General features: G+C 45.3%; 1 protein-coding gene across 7 annotated transcripts in view; it reads right to left on the bottom strand.

The window, feature by feature from the left end:
* The window catches only part of AP2B1 (adaptor related protein complex 2 subunit beta 1), a 77,273-nt gene that overhangs the window by 57,530 nt on the left and 4,034 nt on the right, over positions 1–15,709 (bottom strand). For 6 of the 7 annotated variants that reach the window (XM_032707388.1, XM_032707389.1, XM_032707393.1 and 3 more), the window contains exons 2-5: positions 15,173–15,230; positions 13,075–13,180; positions 10,990–11,125; positions 9,156–9,401 (exon numbers count right to left, since the gene is read on the bottom strand). In XM_032707388.1, the coding sequence (XP_032563279.1) occupies positions 9,156–9,401; positions 10,990–11,125; positions 13,075–13,180; positions 15,173–15,209 (525 nt within the window). In that variant the 5' untranslated portion in view covers positions 15,210–15,230. Of the gene's footprint in view, positions 1–9,155; positions 9,402–10,989; positions 11,126–13,074; positions 13,181–15,172; positions 15,231–15,547; positions 15,700–15,709 lie in introns of those variants that run through there. The other variant, XM_032707390.1, reaches the window with a different exon arrangement.

Here is a 15,709-nt window from a genome sequence, read left to right on the forward strand (position 1 = left end):
AAAGATGTTTTGGCCAAAGAAAATCTACAACATCAAAGCTGAGTTTTAAACCTTCAACTCAGCTGATGCTTCTTCCTTAACACAGCAACAGGAGATGGTCAAGTCCAACTGCACTGAGCAGCAAGAGCGAGGTACAAAGTGGTAACTTGATGCAAGTTGGTTATTTTCCCTTGAAAATAAACAGCAATAATGGACTTGCTGGTGGACATATAAAAGTAAAGCTAAAGCTTTACACGTGGTACAGGACAAAGTGCTCCATGGAACTGGACAAGTTTCACAGGCTGATGAAAGAAAAAGCCCTAAGTTTTTTTAGAAAACTAAGTATTCTCTGCTTTCCAAAACATGCACCAAGTTGATTTTGATGAGAAACCAACCAGGAGTTATATAATTAATCCACAGATTAGAAGGAGGAAACTAAAAGGACAAGAAACTAACATTTGCCATAGCCTTTAGTCCTCAAAAATAATGAAAAAACTGTGGTCGCCCCCGTAGCCACAGATATGTGAGCCCAAACAACTAATAAATAGGAAAAGCTTTTAAGAGCTTAAACTTCTAAATTAACTCCACAGCAAAATGCCTCACTTGACTCACAATTAAGGGTATCACCTTAAGCTAAGAGCTACTAACCAATGAGGATCCACCTAAAAATCACCTGAAAAATAAAAATGCAAAGGAGACGGAAGAATTAATCATAATTATTAATAATAACAGGTCCCTGGCTTGCTGATGTAAATCAGTTCACCCTGGCTACATTTCAACGTTATTCAAATGCAGCCACAGCAACATCCCTTTGGAGCACAGATGAGCCTGATGACAATAAACCTGCTTTTGGCTGGAATTTCCCAATAAATTTAGGCTCTTGGAGAAGCGTCATTGGGATGAGGATAGCTAAATCTCACAGACTCTTATTAAAATAAAAACAAAAAAAAACCCAAAAAACCCCCCCCAAACCCTGCACTTAGAACTACATTACAGCTTTCACAAGAACCCAACGTTTTTAAATCCACCTACAGACAAAAAACTCCCTCCGCAGCCGGAGAGACCAGATCCGACCTCACGGAAAGCTGCAGAGGTAGGAACACTGATTTGCCAGTTATTCCTTCTGGCAGCTCAAACCTTCAGCTCAGAGCAAATGGTATAAAATACATTAACAAGGAGGAAAGGGGGTGGGTGAAAACCTGAGTGTCTGCCTGTCAACCCACACAGGAAAAGCTTTGCAGGGGGTGGGGGGGGGACAGAGGGAAGCTCGGCACATCCAGAACGCCAACCGGTCGGAGCAATCAGATTATTTTCCTCCCATCCCAGGCTAATTGGAAATTAAACCAAGTGTGTAATGGAGTTAATGAAATACAATGTTCTACTGCTTAAAACAGGAACCTCTGGCTCACCATGCCATTAAAACGAGGAGGAAAACGAAGAAGAGGAGGAAAAATTAAGGGGCTCTGAAGAGATGGTGAGGAAAGGCAGCATTCCCCACACAGCTGGAGGCTCCCATCCTCCAGGGAGCCAGGCACCACATGATGCTTTTGGGAATGGAGAGGTGCTAACATTTTGAAGAGCACTCTGAGCTCGCATGTCATAAAGCAGAGACTCCCAGATGGGACATTCAGGGTGGGTATTTTACCAGGCCACTCGTTTTCATGGCCACAGACCATGCTGTGTGCCCAAAAGCTCCCTAACGAGTACTAACACAGACAGGCTCTTTCCAGATTATATGACTCCTACTTCTGTTCATATTATGTCTTTTGTCTACAAGCCTCCTTTACTTTGGTTCCCTAAAAACGGCCCATGAACAATTAAAATTGCTTTTTAAAAGTAATTTTATAATTAAATTTACAGAGGAAATTCTTCCCTGTGAGGGTGGTGAGGCCCTGGCACAGCCTGCCCAGAGAAGCTGTGGCTGCCCCATCCCTGGAAGTGCCCCAGGCCAGGCTGGATGGGGCTTGGAGCAACCTGGGACAGTGGAAGGTGTCCCTGCCCATGACAATGGCTGGGACTGGATGAACTTTAAGGACCCTTCCAACCCAAACCATTTGGGGATTCTATGACTATAAAATGGCTCAATCAGACTATCAGGGAGCCTATAGGAACCTCACACTGGTAATTCATGTAATATGTATAGAGCCTAACAAATCCTCAGTTTCTGATCACATCCCAAAAACTGCCTGGGTGGGGAAGACCTCCTGGCTTGCTCTTTGCAAGTGGGATGAATTTTTATGGAGGTGGCAACCAAAGGGAAGTTAAGTGTTATCCTTCCCACGGCGTGCTTGCCCTGACTGGTTTTTGCACTTCCCTGCAGAAAAAAGGCACTTTGTGGCAGACTAGAACACCACTTCTGCTCTCACATCCTTGTAAAATCAGGATGTGTTAGCTGTAAGACAGGAAAACATGCTTCCCCCAGCTGCTGAAACTCTTGTGGTAGGTGGGCAAGAAGCTGTTCAGGGATGGTTCCATCATGAAGGGTTTCTCCTTGGCACAGCTGAGCCCCCAGTACAGGAAACTAAAGTCTATAGGAAGACACAGAGGGTCTGCAACTCCCTACTCCTCTTCCAGGAAACGCCATGGTGTGATCCCAGCCTGGATCAGGCACCTATCACACACCAGGAAGGCTTCTCTCGCCTTTTTTTTTTTTTGGTTTTCTTTTGTTTGTTTGTTTTTGGTTTTTCTTGTATAAGGCCCGTTGCAATTTCCCTTGCAGAGGTTCTCGCTGGCACCATCCAGTGGCAAACAATCCAAGCTGCAACCGAGGAGAAAAGCACCAGCTAAAAAACCCTCGCAGAGCCCTGAAAAGGGGGGTGCAGAGTTACAAAACATCACAGCCACAGCGTTTTCTGACGAATGGTGCTTGTCAATAGCTAGAAATGCCTGTTCCGATTGAAAATGTAACATGTAGACACATGTCAACAAAATTCCCAGCACCTTGATTGATGTGAGAGATCCTGGAGTGATCTATTTGGCAAAGACAAATGCTTTGGAAATCAGGCATATACTGGTGGCTGTAATTGGAAGGAGACGGGTCTCTGATGGATGGATTTGTCAATTAAGCTTTATAAATGAGGGGTCTGGGAAGACAGACTCTGTGGAGCCATGGAAATTCATGCATTATCATATAAACTCGTTGCATCTCTGCTAGCACTGAAAACACAGGGAAAAGCACAGCTTCGATGGAAGATGCTCAAGACCCAAATCCCTCATCCACAAGCCTACCAAAAACAAACAAACAAAGAATCAAGTGCCACACACAGGCTGGAAATTCCCTTGGACCTGTTCAGGATGACAACCTGGAGAAAAAAAGAGCTACTTGGTCAGTCAGATTCCAGCCTTCCTCTGGAGAAGCTGTTGCAGGAACTCATTCTGGAGCCAAAACTGGGTTTCATCAGCAGAGCAAGCAGGGTCAGAGTGGGTAACCAGAAGCTGTGCCACCAACTACAGACATCAGCTCTCCCTTCTCCCCCAGTTCAAGTTCCCGCTCTCCCCTGGCAGTCTCCCACTCTCAAGCACCCACCACACACATTAATATAGCCACTGTTTATACAGGCTCCTCTGTAACCTCTCCCTATTTCCTTCTCAATTTGCTGCTGCTGGCTGGCTGCTTACTTTGCAAAAAGTGGTGCTCTCCCTCCTGGGCAGCCTCATGTAAACAGCAGAAACATCCATTAAAGAGCTCCAAAGTGTTGCCACCACTTTTCAACAGCCCTAAGCAATGGGCTCATTCACTGCAACATATCCATCAATGGGTAAAAGAAATTCCGCCTACAAATGCCATCAAGTGTCTCCCAGAAGGAAATATTATCTCCACTTGCAGCACAAACAGATTAAAAACCCAAACCACACACACAGGACCAATAGAGACATGGTTGGGGGACTCCAAGATCCAGCCTGCATCTGCTACACCCACGTTGAGAAGCGGAGGGACATTTTTTATCCAGAGGGACAGACAGAGTACCCTGGAGCAGCCTCAGGCTGATGAGAGAGCCCACAGTCACAGCAATATTCAGCTCCATACTGGGAAGTGAATTTTCAGGTCCTTTCAACCTTCATGAGCAGGAATCATGAACTCACCCAGCAGTGGTGGTTCACTCCTCTCGCTTCATAAAGCATCAGCTGCACAGGGAAAACGCACGGCTGTGAGAGTCCCCATGAGGGACAAGTGCTCTCCTGTGCCTGTGGAGAAGGTGGTGTTCCACTCCCTGTTGTATGAGAGAATTCCCACATCCCTGACTGCCTCCCACAGACCCCTTTTGGGACTCAGAGGATCACCAGTTTCCCCAGACTTATTACACAGAGAGGGATTAAAATTCCTGCAGAGTACTCAGAGGAGGACAGCCCAGGAGACAAAAGCTGCTTCTGTTCCTAAACTGGTTTATTCCTCAGGACACCATCTCACAAAGACATACAGCTTGCCAGCTAGGAGGAAAAGGAACAAAAGGAAGACCTTCTTCCTCCACAGGGTCATCCAGAAAGCCCCCCCAAACACACTGTGAAGTTCTGGCAGAGAGGGAACCCCCATCACTTGCAGGCAGAGCAGGAGAGACAAGAGAGCACTGGGATCTCTATCAACAGGTTTTTAGTTTCCTCTGTGAGCTGTGGGAACTCAATACTGCTGGAGGGACCTCGGTGCACCTCACCACCCCCTAGATGTCAGATCTCAATAGATTCCCTTCCTAGAGTGGTTAATGCTAAAGGCAAAAATCATCCCAGGTACAACAGAGTTTAATGATCTCCACACACTTGGTGCATTTACTTATGTGATCTCAGTTTACTCCACGTTGATTCACAACAATGTTTCTCCCAATAAACTGTGATGTGTAGATGGTGTAAAACAAGACATTCTGTTGGACAGCACAGAAGTGCTACATCTGTACAGCCAGCAAGAACACAGGAGCAGAACAGCCACACCTGAAAAAGCCCTGATCCAGCACATCACAGTGACAAAGCAGAATGTGAGGAAGAAGAAATGCTACAGGAAAGAGTTAAACACTGAACGGCACCTAGAAAATAAAAGGGAGAAGGTGACATCAACTTAAGCCATGTGGATAACAGATAGACTGATATAAGAAAACTATTCCACGGGTTAAGAGTTACCTTGGAAGGTCAAGGATTGAAAATATTTGGACAGAAAGGTTGTTCCATGCAAATATTAGAAGACCAGTAAGGTTTAAGATGGATTTCTTCTTATGTTTGTCTGCTAATATTTACATTCTTGAAGAAAACCAAGTGCTGGGATAAAAGCCAGGAGGGAACTAGTTACAAAATGAGGTGTCTAAGGGCATTCAGCTTTGGTTCTGCTTTAAGCTGCTGCCATCTCGTGGTCTGCTCTCCCTCACCTGGGCTCAGCACTTCCAACCACGAGCAGTCATTGGGTCTTGTTCAAAATTGCCAGAACAAGACAGAATCAGGAAAAAGAAAAAAAATAAAAGGGTTTTCCAAAACTTCAGAGAGTCTCTGGTCATCAGTAGGCGTGTAACAAACTTACCTCTCTCACTCATCTATTATCTGCTGCTGCTGCTGGGTGTGAACAGTGTTCTGCAGCGACCTGGAGTACACAAAAACCCTGGGATGTCATTTTGGAATTGCATTTTGGTTGGAGTACGTGGATTGTGGAAGCCATTCAGTGGCTTCTGAGTCACACTATGCCCAAGTCACCAGTGAGAAAGGCACTGAGGACTGAGCAGGTCCAGTAGCCCAAAGCAGCCAGGCCCCAGCATTACATTCCTCCAGACCTGCTTTTGCTTTTCTTGCAAGGAAACGAAGAGCAAAAGAGAAGGGTTTGCCTTAAGACAGCCCTGGGAAGGAGTGAGGGCTCCCTCTAGGGAAGGATCCTCTTTGGCAGGATCCCAGGTGACAAAGGGCAGCCACGAGCACTTCAGCCCCATCTGTAAAACGAGATTAAAGACTCCTGCCACAATCAAACTTCTGCAGTGCAACTGAACTGTGCCCTTACAGGGGTTACTGGCCCAGTGCCTGCACAAGGCAACATATGTCCAGGAACTGCTGACATGTCACAAGTCACCAGCCCAGCTGGTGCCTTGCCATACGTACCCACATCACTATATATGCAATTAGAGGTTTAAATTATTTCACCCAGCAGAAGCTGCAAAGCTATACAGAGATTTTTCAGAATAGTGAACTACCAGACTGAGATGTCAGGCCTTTAATCTCAACTACAGCCAGCTCACCTGGAAGGGTGCAACACTGCAGCTGCTCAGAAGATCACTGAATGTGAACTAAGGCCACATCCTGACAACAAAAAGCCCAGATAAAGGGGGCAAACACCTTGTCTGTGGACCTGCAGCACCTCCACAGGACTTCAATGCCCTGAACATCCCCAATCTGTCACCTTATTAACACAGAGTCATGCCAGTAGTCAAAAAAACCATGGAAAAAAACCCCCCAAAACAACAAAATGTTTCTGACAAGGTCACCTCCCAACTTAGTCAGACATCGTTAGGACGAAGGTGATCTGAGCCAACAGAAATATGCACCCTGATCTCTGCATAATTATAAGGTAATTAGCAAGCCACAGATGGAGATGTTACTTTACCAAGCACCCAGCTAGAATGCTTAGTGCTTGCTCATGTCCTAGAGGCAACAAATTACAAAACCATAATAAAACCCTTCTTGGAGACTATTTTTCAACTGCAGCCTTTTTTAGCTCCTGCTCAACATCCTCATTTCTCAGAAGAGAGAACAAGTGTGGACTTCCCATCTAAAAAATTCTGCTTCATTAAGTGTCTAATGCTGCCCATTTCCACAAGCCATCAAAAGAGGAGAAACATTTATAATATAAATATGAATGAGCTTAGATAACAGGTTCCAATGACTGAGATGCACCATTTACAGAGGAATAGGCCATAAGGATTGATCCCTCAGTACCATTTTTCCAGCAATCTTTCTTTTGATAGCCAATACTGATACACAGATTTTACTTAAAAAGAGCTCCCAGGCAGGGCTGCATTCCATCTGATCAAGGAAAAACAGCTTAACAAATATCAACTCGCACACAAATATAATTTATCTGGCAAACACAGCTCCTGGTCATCTGGAACTCCACTGGAGTTTCACATGGAGAAAGCAGCAATGAGATGGATGGTTTGACTGGGAAGATGAACCTTAATTGGAGGTGGATAGTTCCTGTACTTTTGACAAAATCACTATGCCACAAAGGCATGAATTTCAAAGGGGACCAAAGGAATAAACTTAACTAGAAAGAATGTCTTTTTCTACTTTGTAACCAGATTAAATATTGTATTAAATCAGCAGCTATAAGAGCCTCAAACCTTTGATAAAAATCTCTCCCCATGCACCCTCAGGAAGCAAAGATACAATGCTCCATCCACAGTGAAACCTGGGAAACCAGTACACAGAACACCAGCTACATGATCCTCTCAAAGCCACACACCACAGGCCTCTCCATCACTATCACTCCTCCAAACTGCATTGTCCTGCTGTGAATCCTCAGTTTTGGGAAGAGCACAGTGAGTGCAACACGAGGCAGGTACTGTGATCCTGCACAGCTCCAGCAGCTGCAAAGGTTCTGCTGCCCCAGCCTACCCTCGATACCACCAAGGAGCTCATTAGTTGTACTGATGGTTTATTGGGACTCCCTCTGCTACTTTTGGAGGTTTATTTAGCAAATGGAGCATGCACTGCCCTTTGGTGGTTTTCCTCTTTTCTTCATTAAGTCAGTATTTAAGTTAAATACATATGGGTGCTCTCCTGTCAGCCAAGGGTCCATTTACCAAACCTGTGAGTTCCATCGAGATCAACGAGCAGAAAGGGAAAAAAAAACCCTTATTAATTCCTCCTGAAGAACCACATCCATGTGGTTGTGACCAAAAGAAAATCAGAGCTGGAACCCAGGCTAGGAGAAGAGGAAGTTCTATCCCTGTCCAGAGCACATTCCATTGCTACCTGTGAGCTGGTGAATGCCTGGGCCAGCATTTAAGTGGAACTAAAGCAACCCAAGGAAGTTCTTTCAGAGGCTGCAAGGCACACACTCTCCCACATGGAATTAACCCAGCAGGTGTTCCTCTGTGTGACTCAAAGTTACCTCGACAGAGAGAGCATCTTCAAGGAGTCATCAATATTCATACAGAAACCTGGCACAAGAAAAAAAATCAGGGAGGCAGATAAAAAGAACAGCTTGTAAAAGAGCTGGATATCAGAGGCAATAGGTGTGTCTCCTGACAGACATCTCTGCTCAGACTGGTGCCTGTGAAAGTCAGACATCTCTACTTTTACTGTCTCTAGAAAGTCTTACAAAGAGCAATCAGCAGCCTTCACTCTCCTCCTAAAGGGGATGGCACCTCACCACCTGCACTTGGTTTATCTAACCTGCCCAAGATAGCTACAAAAGCAATTTGCTTTACATGCACCATGGAAAGAGCTGTCAGACAAGCCCTAATAATGTGCAATTATGTCTTTAAGCAGAGTCAAATCAGATCTGTTCTCTAAAAGAGCTAAAAAAGTAGTGGTCACGTCCTTAAAGCCTGAGTTACACTGAGCTGCAGTTAGGATGATATATATGGATATGCTCACTGGATTCCAGTAGGTAACAGCAAACAATATTGAATGAAAGGATTATGCAGTGGGACAGTTCAATCCATTGGCACCACCTTTTAGTTACAAAATAATAGCAGAACATGCCTGGCTTGGAAATGGACCCTTCATCAACCATGATTAAATGCTGATTTAGTAGGTAATTTACTCCTGTGAAATTCTTGGTCATGATCTCCACCTCTGCTCTGACGACTCATTTAACTTTATTAAAAACATTAGCATTGATTTTCTCCACTCATTACAAGCCAGTGGATTTATCTGCATTAGTGAATGAATTCATCCAACCTCTTATTCCAAGAAGAGCCAAAGCCTGCAGGAAAGCAGTAACTACAAGCTGTCCCTGAGGAAGCAGCATCAAATATTTCTTGCTGCTCTGACTCGCCTGACCAGGAAGTTACACTTTTGCTGCAGCACTCAAGACAGGCAAAAGCCCAAACAGATCTAACAACAGAAGGTATTTCCTGTTTTCTGAGGCAACAACTGCTCTCTAACCAACCCATTCGTCACAGTGCAGCAGTTGCAATTAAAGACCCTTCACATTTCTGATCATCTGCCCCATTACACACTCGAGCAGAGCGCTGGAAATACGTTACCATGGGATTGGAGTCTGCAATCAGGTCACGCAGAGAATCCAGAAATCCTTGGTCCTCCACCATCTGGGCATTGATGTCGTGCAGCTTTGCCACACAGACAGCTGCAGTCTTCCTGACATAGGGGTCCTCATCCTTCAGACACTTGCGGAGGGGCTCACACAGGTACTCCGTGATTTTATCCACCCTGATGCACCCCATGGTGCGCACGGCCAGGGCACGGATCAGAGGGTTTGGGTCCTCACAGTCCTGCAAGGGGACAGAATACCCAGTAAACAAATCTGCACCACCACCAGCCACTGATGCCTTCCCTGCAGCCAGAGTCAGGCTGTTCTTGCTCAAGAAGCATTCTCTCTGATTACACGCTAAAAACCAGGCAATTATTTAAGACCGGGGTTAAAAGGTGGCACTGGCTGCTTCACAGAAACATTTTATGCTATCTCAAGATGTTTTCAGGCTGTGATAGCTCATAAAATTGTGATCTTGGTGTCTCTTTGTTCTCCCAGGAAAAGCTTCTTTCAACGTGATCCAGCAGCTACAGCTAAGCCAGAGAGGCAGCTCTCACCACCCAAAATCACAGGCAACCCTCAGACAAAAAAATACACTGACTTCCAGCCTTACTGGCTTAAAGAAGCAAAAGATATAATGGGAAAAGTCAACAACTAAACACAGTGCAACAGCCATCAAGGCCTGTGCATCCCTTAAGTTTGTAACATATGAAGCACTAAGCAAAGGCTGGTCTAGAGGTGCTTTTCTGAAGAGGAAAAAGCAAAAGCAGACAGGAACACAGCACTTCATACTTCGAGACTACAGAATTTTCCATACATCCAAACCATCCACATCTCCGAGCTCCTCCAAAATCAGCCTATAAAACCTACCTGTTTAAATTTCCTACAGCTGATAAAACACTTTTAAAGCATTACAAGAGAAGTGACACCTCTTACCAGTGCATTCCACACCTTGAAGTGTGAACTGGGTGTGAAGTGCTGAGTTAGTGCAGACCAGTGTCAACACTTGCTCTTTACAAACACTTGCCCCTCAACTTGCCAAAAGGGACACCAGACATTTCCTTGCAGGGAAAAGCATGAAGATGGAAAATATCATTAAGCATGAAGATGGAAAATATAATTTTGTTTGTTAGCCCATTCTAACAGAATTACACAAAACCAGACACCAATATTCTGTCTAGACAGGAAGACAGGGACACCCTTCTCTGAGCAGAACTGACCTGCTCTCAGCCTGCTCTCACCTCTTTCTGCCTCAAGAACCATGACACAAAATTGGAACTCAATGCCATTCCTCAGTATCTCAGATTTTATAATACTCTACAAGGAGTTTCAAACTTCTTCTAAGCACTAGGTTTCATTTTGCACAACATGAAATAACATTTTCTTGATAAGGAGTGGCAACTTGATGACAGAACTAAAGGCAACACAGCAATCAGGCTGTTATTTTTGCACCGAACTGTCTTTTGGTTTCACCACAGATAAAGGTTTTCCACACAGCTGGAACATTCAAACAGGAAGCAGATATCTACACATCAGAGATGAAACAGATAAAATCTGTTAGCCAACACTACAAGTTGGGAAAACAATAAAAGCAGCTTTCCCTGGAGCAGGCTCCCCCATAACCACTTACAGGGCTGCTTAAGTCATCTCTGCAGTAACAGCAGCAAGTGAGGGAAAGGAGCCAGAACTACTGGGACTCAGCACGAGCCCAGCCCAGAGGCTGAGACCACAAGCAGAGATAAACAGCTCCCAAAGGCTAATGGGCAAAGGAGATGTGCTGGCAGCCACTGTGCTGGGCCATTTTCTGGTGAGCCCTGGGAGCAGGTTACCTTCACAAAGCTGTTGACAGCCATGATGGCCATGTCTGGCTGACTTTTGGCATAGTTCATCAGGTACAGGTAGACCAGCTTCTTCAGCTCCAGGTTGTCAGTCTGCATGCAGTTCACAACATCAGGAAAGAGTGAGCTGGATAGACAACACAGGAATAAGCAAAAATACAATCACACAATTGCTTAGGTTAGGAAAGACCTTTAAGTTCAGCTGTTAACCCAGCACTGCCAAACCCACCACTAAACCGTGTCCCCAGGTGCCAAATCTACATGATTTTTAAATCTCTTCCACGGATGGTGACTCACCACTGCCCAGGGAAGGTTATTAAAATTCAATATAAACCTTCCTGGCACAACTTGAGGCTGTTTCCTCTTGTCCTATCACTTGTTACCTGGGAGAACAGACTGATCCCATCTCACCACAACCTCCTGTCAGGGAGCTGGAGAGAGCAAGAAGGTCTCCCCTGACCCTCCTTTTCTCCAGGCTGAGCCCCTCAGCTTTCTCAGCTGCTCCTGCTGCTCCAGACCCTTCCCCAGCCCTGTTGCTCATCCCTGGACATGCTCCAGCCCCTCAATGTCTTTCTTGTCATGAGACTGGACACAGAATTTGAGGTGCCTCACCAGTGCCCAGCACAGGGAACAATCCTCGTCCTGCCTGGCCACACTATTTTTGTTGCAGGCCAAGTGCCATTGGCCTTCTTGGCTACCTGGGCACACCTTGGGCTCATGCTCAGCCACTGTCAACCAGCAGGTCCAGGTACTTTTCCAGCTTTCCAGCTGCTCTGCCCCAAGCCTGGAATGTTCCATGGGATGGCCTCAGCCCATCCATCCAACCTGTCCAGATCCCTCTGCACAGCCTTCCAGCCCTCCAGCACATCAACACTCTCATGCACAGGAAAAAAAGCAAGAATTCACAGTAGGCAAAAGGGATAGTAACAATATCAAGGAAGCCAGAAAAACTGGAGTTCCACTTTAAGCACCCTGCTGTCCAACAAAAGGTCACCTTCCTTCCCAAAACAGTTTGCAGTGGCTTTTATTATAACCATTTAATCTCTTCTAGGGCTCTAACATAGGTCAGTTCTGGAAGAGGTGAAAACTAATGCAATTTCCTAAATGTGTTTTAAATGGGGAGTTCACCAAACAAGAAAATTCTACCGTGCCAGGCCTGGGGATGAACCCACAAGAGAAAAAAATGTTGCTTAAAAATGTTTTGGTCACGCAGGACACTTCCAAAGAACCTGCCAGATTTCAGACTAGTGAATTCTAGGAGCTCAAACACTGACAAGCTGGGTTTCACTCAAATGTCAAGCAGCAATCTGTAAACAGCACTGCAGAAGAACACAAGGATGTTACACAAGGATCTCTGCAGCTCCCAGGTAAAGCTGTAGGGATCTAAAGGTGAAGGGTAAGTGCTGTTGGCAGAAAAAGATCAGGTTTTTTTCCTTCCAGTTTACATGTTCCTTCATTCTACGATGAAATCACGATGCTAAATTTGCAACCTTATCCTGATTTCCGTGGCAACAGACCACGCTGCTGCCACGAATCCAGGACTGCTGGGACTTTCTGGTAGGCTCCAGTAACAGGAGAAGCTGGAGGGAGAAAGCATTCACTCAAGCAGGTTTTTCTGGTTGTCTCAAAGACAGAAAAATGTGTTGGGCATAGTGCTGGTGCCCTTTGAGACACAGGTTCAATTTAAAAATTGCTCGCTTTAAAACGTAGCTCAAATCTATGCTATGGCAAGTGAGGTTGAGAAAAACAGGTGGAATTACCTTTGTAGCAGTGAAACCCAGGACAGCAAGCAGGGAGAAAACATCACCTAAAGTCAACATACAAATTGGTTGAATTCTGGGTGGGTTTAAACAAAAAGGGCTATTGGCACTGGGCTAAACCAGCAGGGAAAACAGTTGTTTGTTTTCCTCTCAGTAACAGGAAGGAGCTGGAGAAATCTGTGACAGGCACAGCACAGGCAAGGACACATCCAGCCTCACCAAGATGCCAAACTGGGAGCTGTTCCATGGACATGTGTATCACTATACCTGAGTCCCAGGACAACCAGAGCTGCCAAGAGATACAAGTTGCTTTTACCTGACATCCTTCCCCACAGTCATGGCTGCAATAACCTTCTTTACAGCTTCTTTCCTCTTCTCTTTCTTTTCATTATTGAGTTCAGCCTTCAGTTCAAAAATCTCTCCTGGCAGAAGACAAAACAAATTGAGCCTCTTGGGAGAAGAAAAGGGTCTCACTGTAGGGATAGTTCAAGAGTGAATTTTTACTTTCCCAGCCTGTTTTCCCCATAAAACTGGTGCAGCAGCACGAGGAACCTGTCAGACCTTATGGACAACATAAGAAGCAAAGCTGCAACACTCCAGGGAATGATAGGGGCTACACCTTGCTGAGGGAAAAGCTGTTAACAAGAATGTGCATGTTGCAGTTCTCCCACTTCCAGAACACCAAATCACATCCCTCAGAGGCAACTATTATGTAACCAGGAGGAAAAGATATTTGGAGATGCCAGATTCGTGCCTGCAAGAAAAAAAAAAAAACTAAGCTAGGAATTTTGCCCAGACTTTTTAACTTTTTTGCTCATCATTGCCTGCTTCCTGGGAAAACTGGAGTGGAGCCCACATGCTGTGGCTGAAACAGGAAAGCATCTATTTAGTCCAGTGGAATAAATTCCTTTCAAGCTAGAAAGACAGAGCTACTCCTAACAAAAGCTGCATGTAACACAGCTTGTCTGGATTCCAAGGTTGCCAAAGCAGCCTTTTCCACAACACTAATTCTTCCTGAGATTACTGCATGGAAGGTCAGTTCAGGCTGGGTCACCAAATTGGCAAAACAAGTTTATAAAATAAAGCAACATGTGCAAAAGACTGTTTATCAGGCCTGTTCCAGACAGAGCAAGTGCTATGAGAAGGATAATGCTCCCAGCTGACAAACAGCTTTCCCCAGGAAGGACAGCCAACAGTATTCCCAGTGGAAGCCACAGGCTGAGGACACATTATAAATACAAAAATATTTCTGAAAAAATACATTCTAGCCCCAACTTTCAATTCCTAAAGACCAATGCCACTCTGTCAGAGCAGCAGCAGTAATTGCTGAAGAGCCTGACACAAAGGGCTACCAGGCACTTCAGAAGGGAAGAGCAGTGGCTGTTCTGCAGGATGCAGTGGAGGGACCTCTCGTCATCCCTCCTGCCTGAGGGAGAGACACTGGCATTACTCACCCAGAGCTCATGCCCTGGAGCAGAGCTGAGCCAGCAGCAGAGCTCACCAGAGCCCAGACTATGCAGGCAGACTTCCTGCAGCCACCCCAGAAAACCCTGCCTTTAGGACTGAATTTACAGACAGTTGTGCCTTAGAAAGATGTCAACTGCATTAGCTTTATTTATGAGCTCATTCTGAAGCTTAATGAAACATAAATAGATCAACAGTGTAGGTTTTTCCCTGGCAAGCATTCCCCAGAAGCACCCAGACATTTTAAAAAGCAGAGGTTAATGCAAACCATTCTCCATATCTACTGGAGAAGGATGAGCGACATCAGGCTCAAACTGCACTCAGAGACAGTGTTTTGTTTAAGAATAGGTTACAAAATAAAGTTTGTCTGGGACAGTCTCAGCAGAACAAGCCCAGTTCTGGAACATCTGAATGGATAAAGTGTCCTCAAAGATGTTTTCCAGGCTTCCCACCCGTGAGGTGACCACCACACCTGCAGTAAAGTCACAGGAAAGTCAAACAGAGCAGTGCAGCTTTGGAGGGAATGGCAGTAGGAAAACCCGTTATCTTTACTTGATGTAGAGTACCCTTATACCCAAAATATTAAATGCCTCTCAATCAATTTAATCCTGTGATGCCCAACAGAACAACCATCCTCAGTCTGGAACTTGTTAGCCCATAGCTAAAACTTTGTCTCTGACCAGATCTGCACTCAAACCCCAATATTTTGCTCTCTGCTCCTTAAAAAAGCAGCAATTTGGGTCGTTTTGTGCATCATAAAACCATACAATGCACCAGTTTTGTCTTTTGTCACCATGTGACCCACTTTGGAAGTTTCTCCCTGGATGATTAAGGAGAGAAACAGGGACAGAGCTACCAGAAAAGCACAAGTCCTTCTGCATGCAGTTAAAAAAGCTGTGTAAAAATAGCCACCCACCACCTCCAATCCACTGCACCAGCTGAACACCAACCTTTTTTATTGGTCGTGAAGTATTTGGAGTCCGTCATGGTTCCAGGTCCTTAAAACACCTGAGAATGACAATAACAAAAAAAGAACAAGTCAGCTCCCAGAGCTGTGTGATGGCAGCACCCAGTTTGGGAGGCAGGAACTTGTGGGGAGGACGGTTGGTGAGGGTGAGGGAAGAAGCAAACGCTTTACATCCACAGGCACAAGTGTCCCAATCTTCATCCTGCAACCTGCTGCTGGAATTTCCTGGCAAACCCAGGGATTTAAAGGGCTCAGAGGAACAGTGCTGGTGAAAATACAACAGCCTGTGGCGGATGGGCTGGGAAAGCTTTCCAAATTCCCTGTCTCAGAAGGGAAAAGGGGTTTTTTAACTCCTTACAATCAGCAGGTCCTGGTGTGTTCTGCAGCCCTGCCTTTCCCGGGTATGCTATTCCATTTTCCAAGAAAAAGCACATTTAATATCTCGCCTGGCAGGGAGAACTCCACGTTTCAGACAAAGGAAACTGTCATCTCCCCCTAACGATATTTCCCCGTGCTGCAT

The sequence above is a fragment of the Chiroxiphia lanceolata genome, chromosome 20, assembly GCF_009829145.1.
Source record: "Chiroxiphia lanceolata isolate bChiLan1 chromosome 20, bChiLan1.pri, whole genome shotgun sequence".
NCBI lineage: Eukaryota > Metazoa > Chordata > Aves > Passeriformes > Pipridae > Chiroxiphia > Chiroxiphia lanceolata.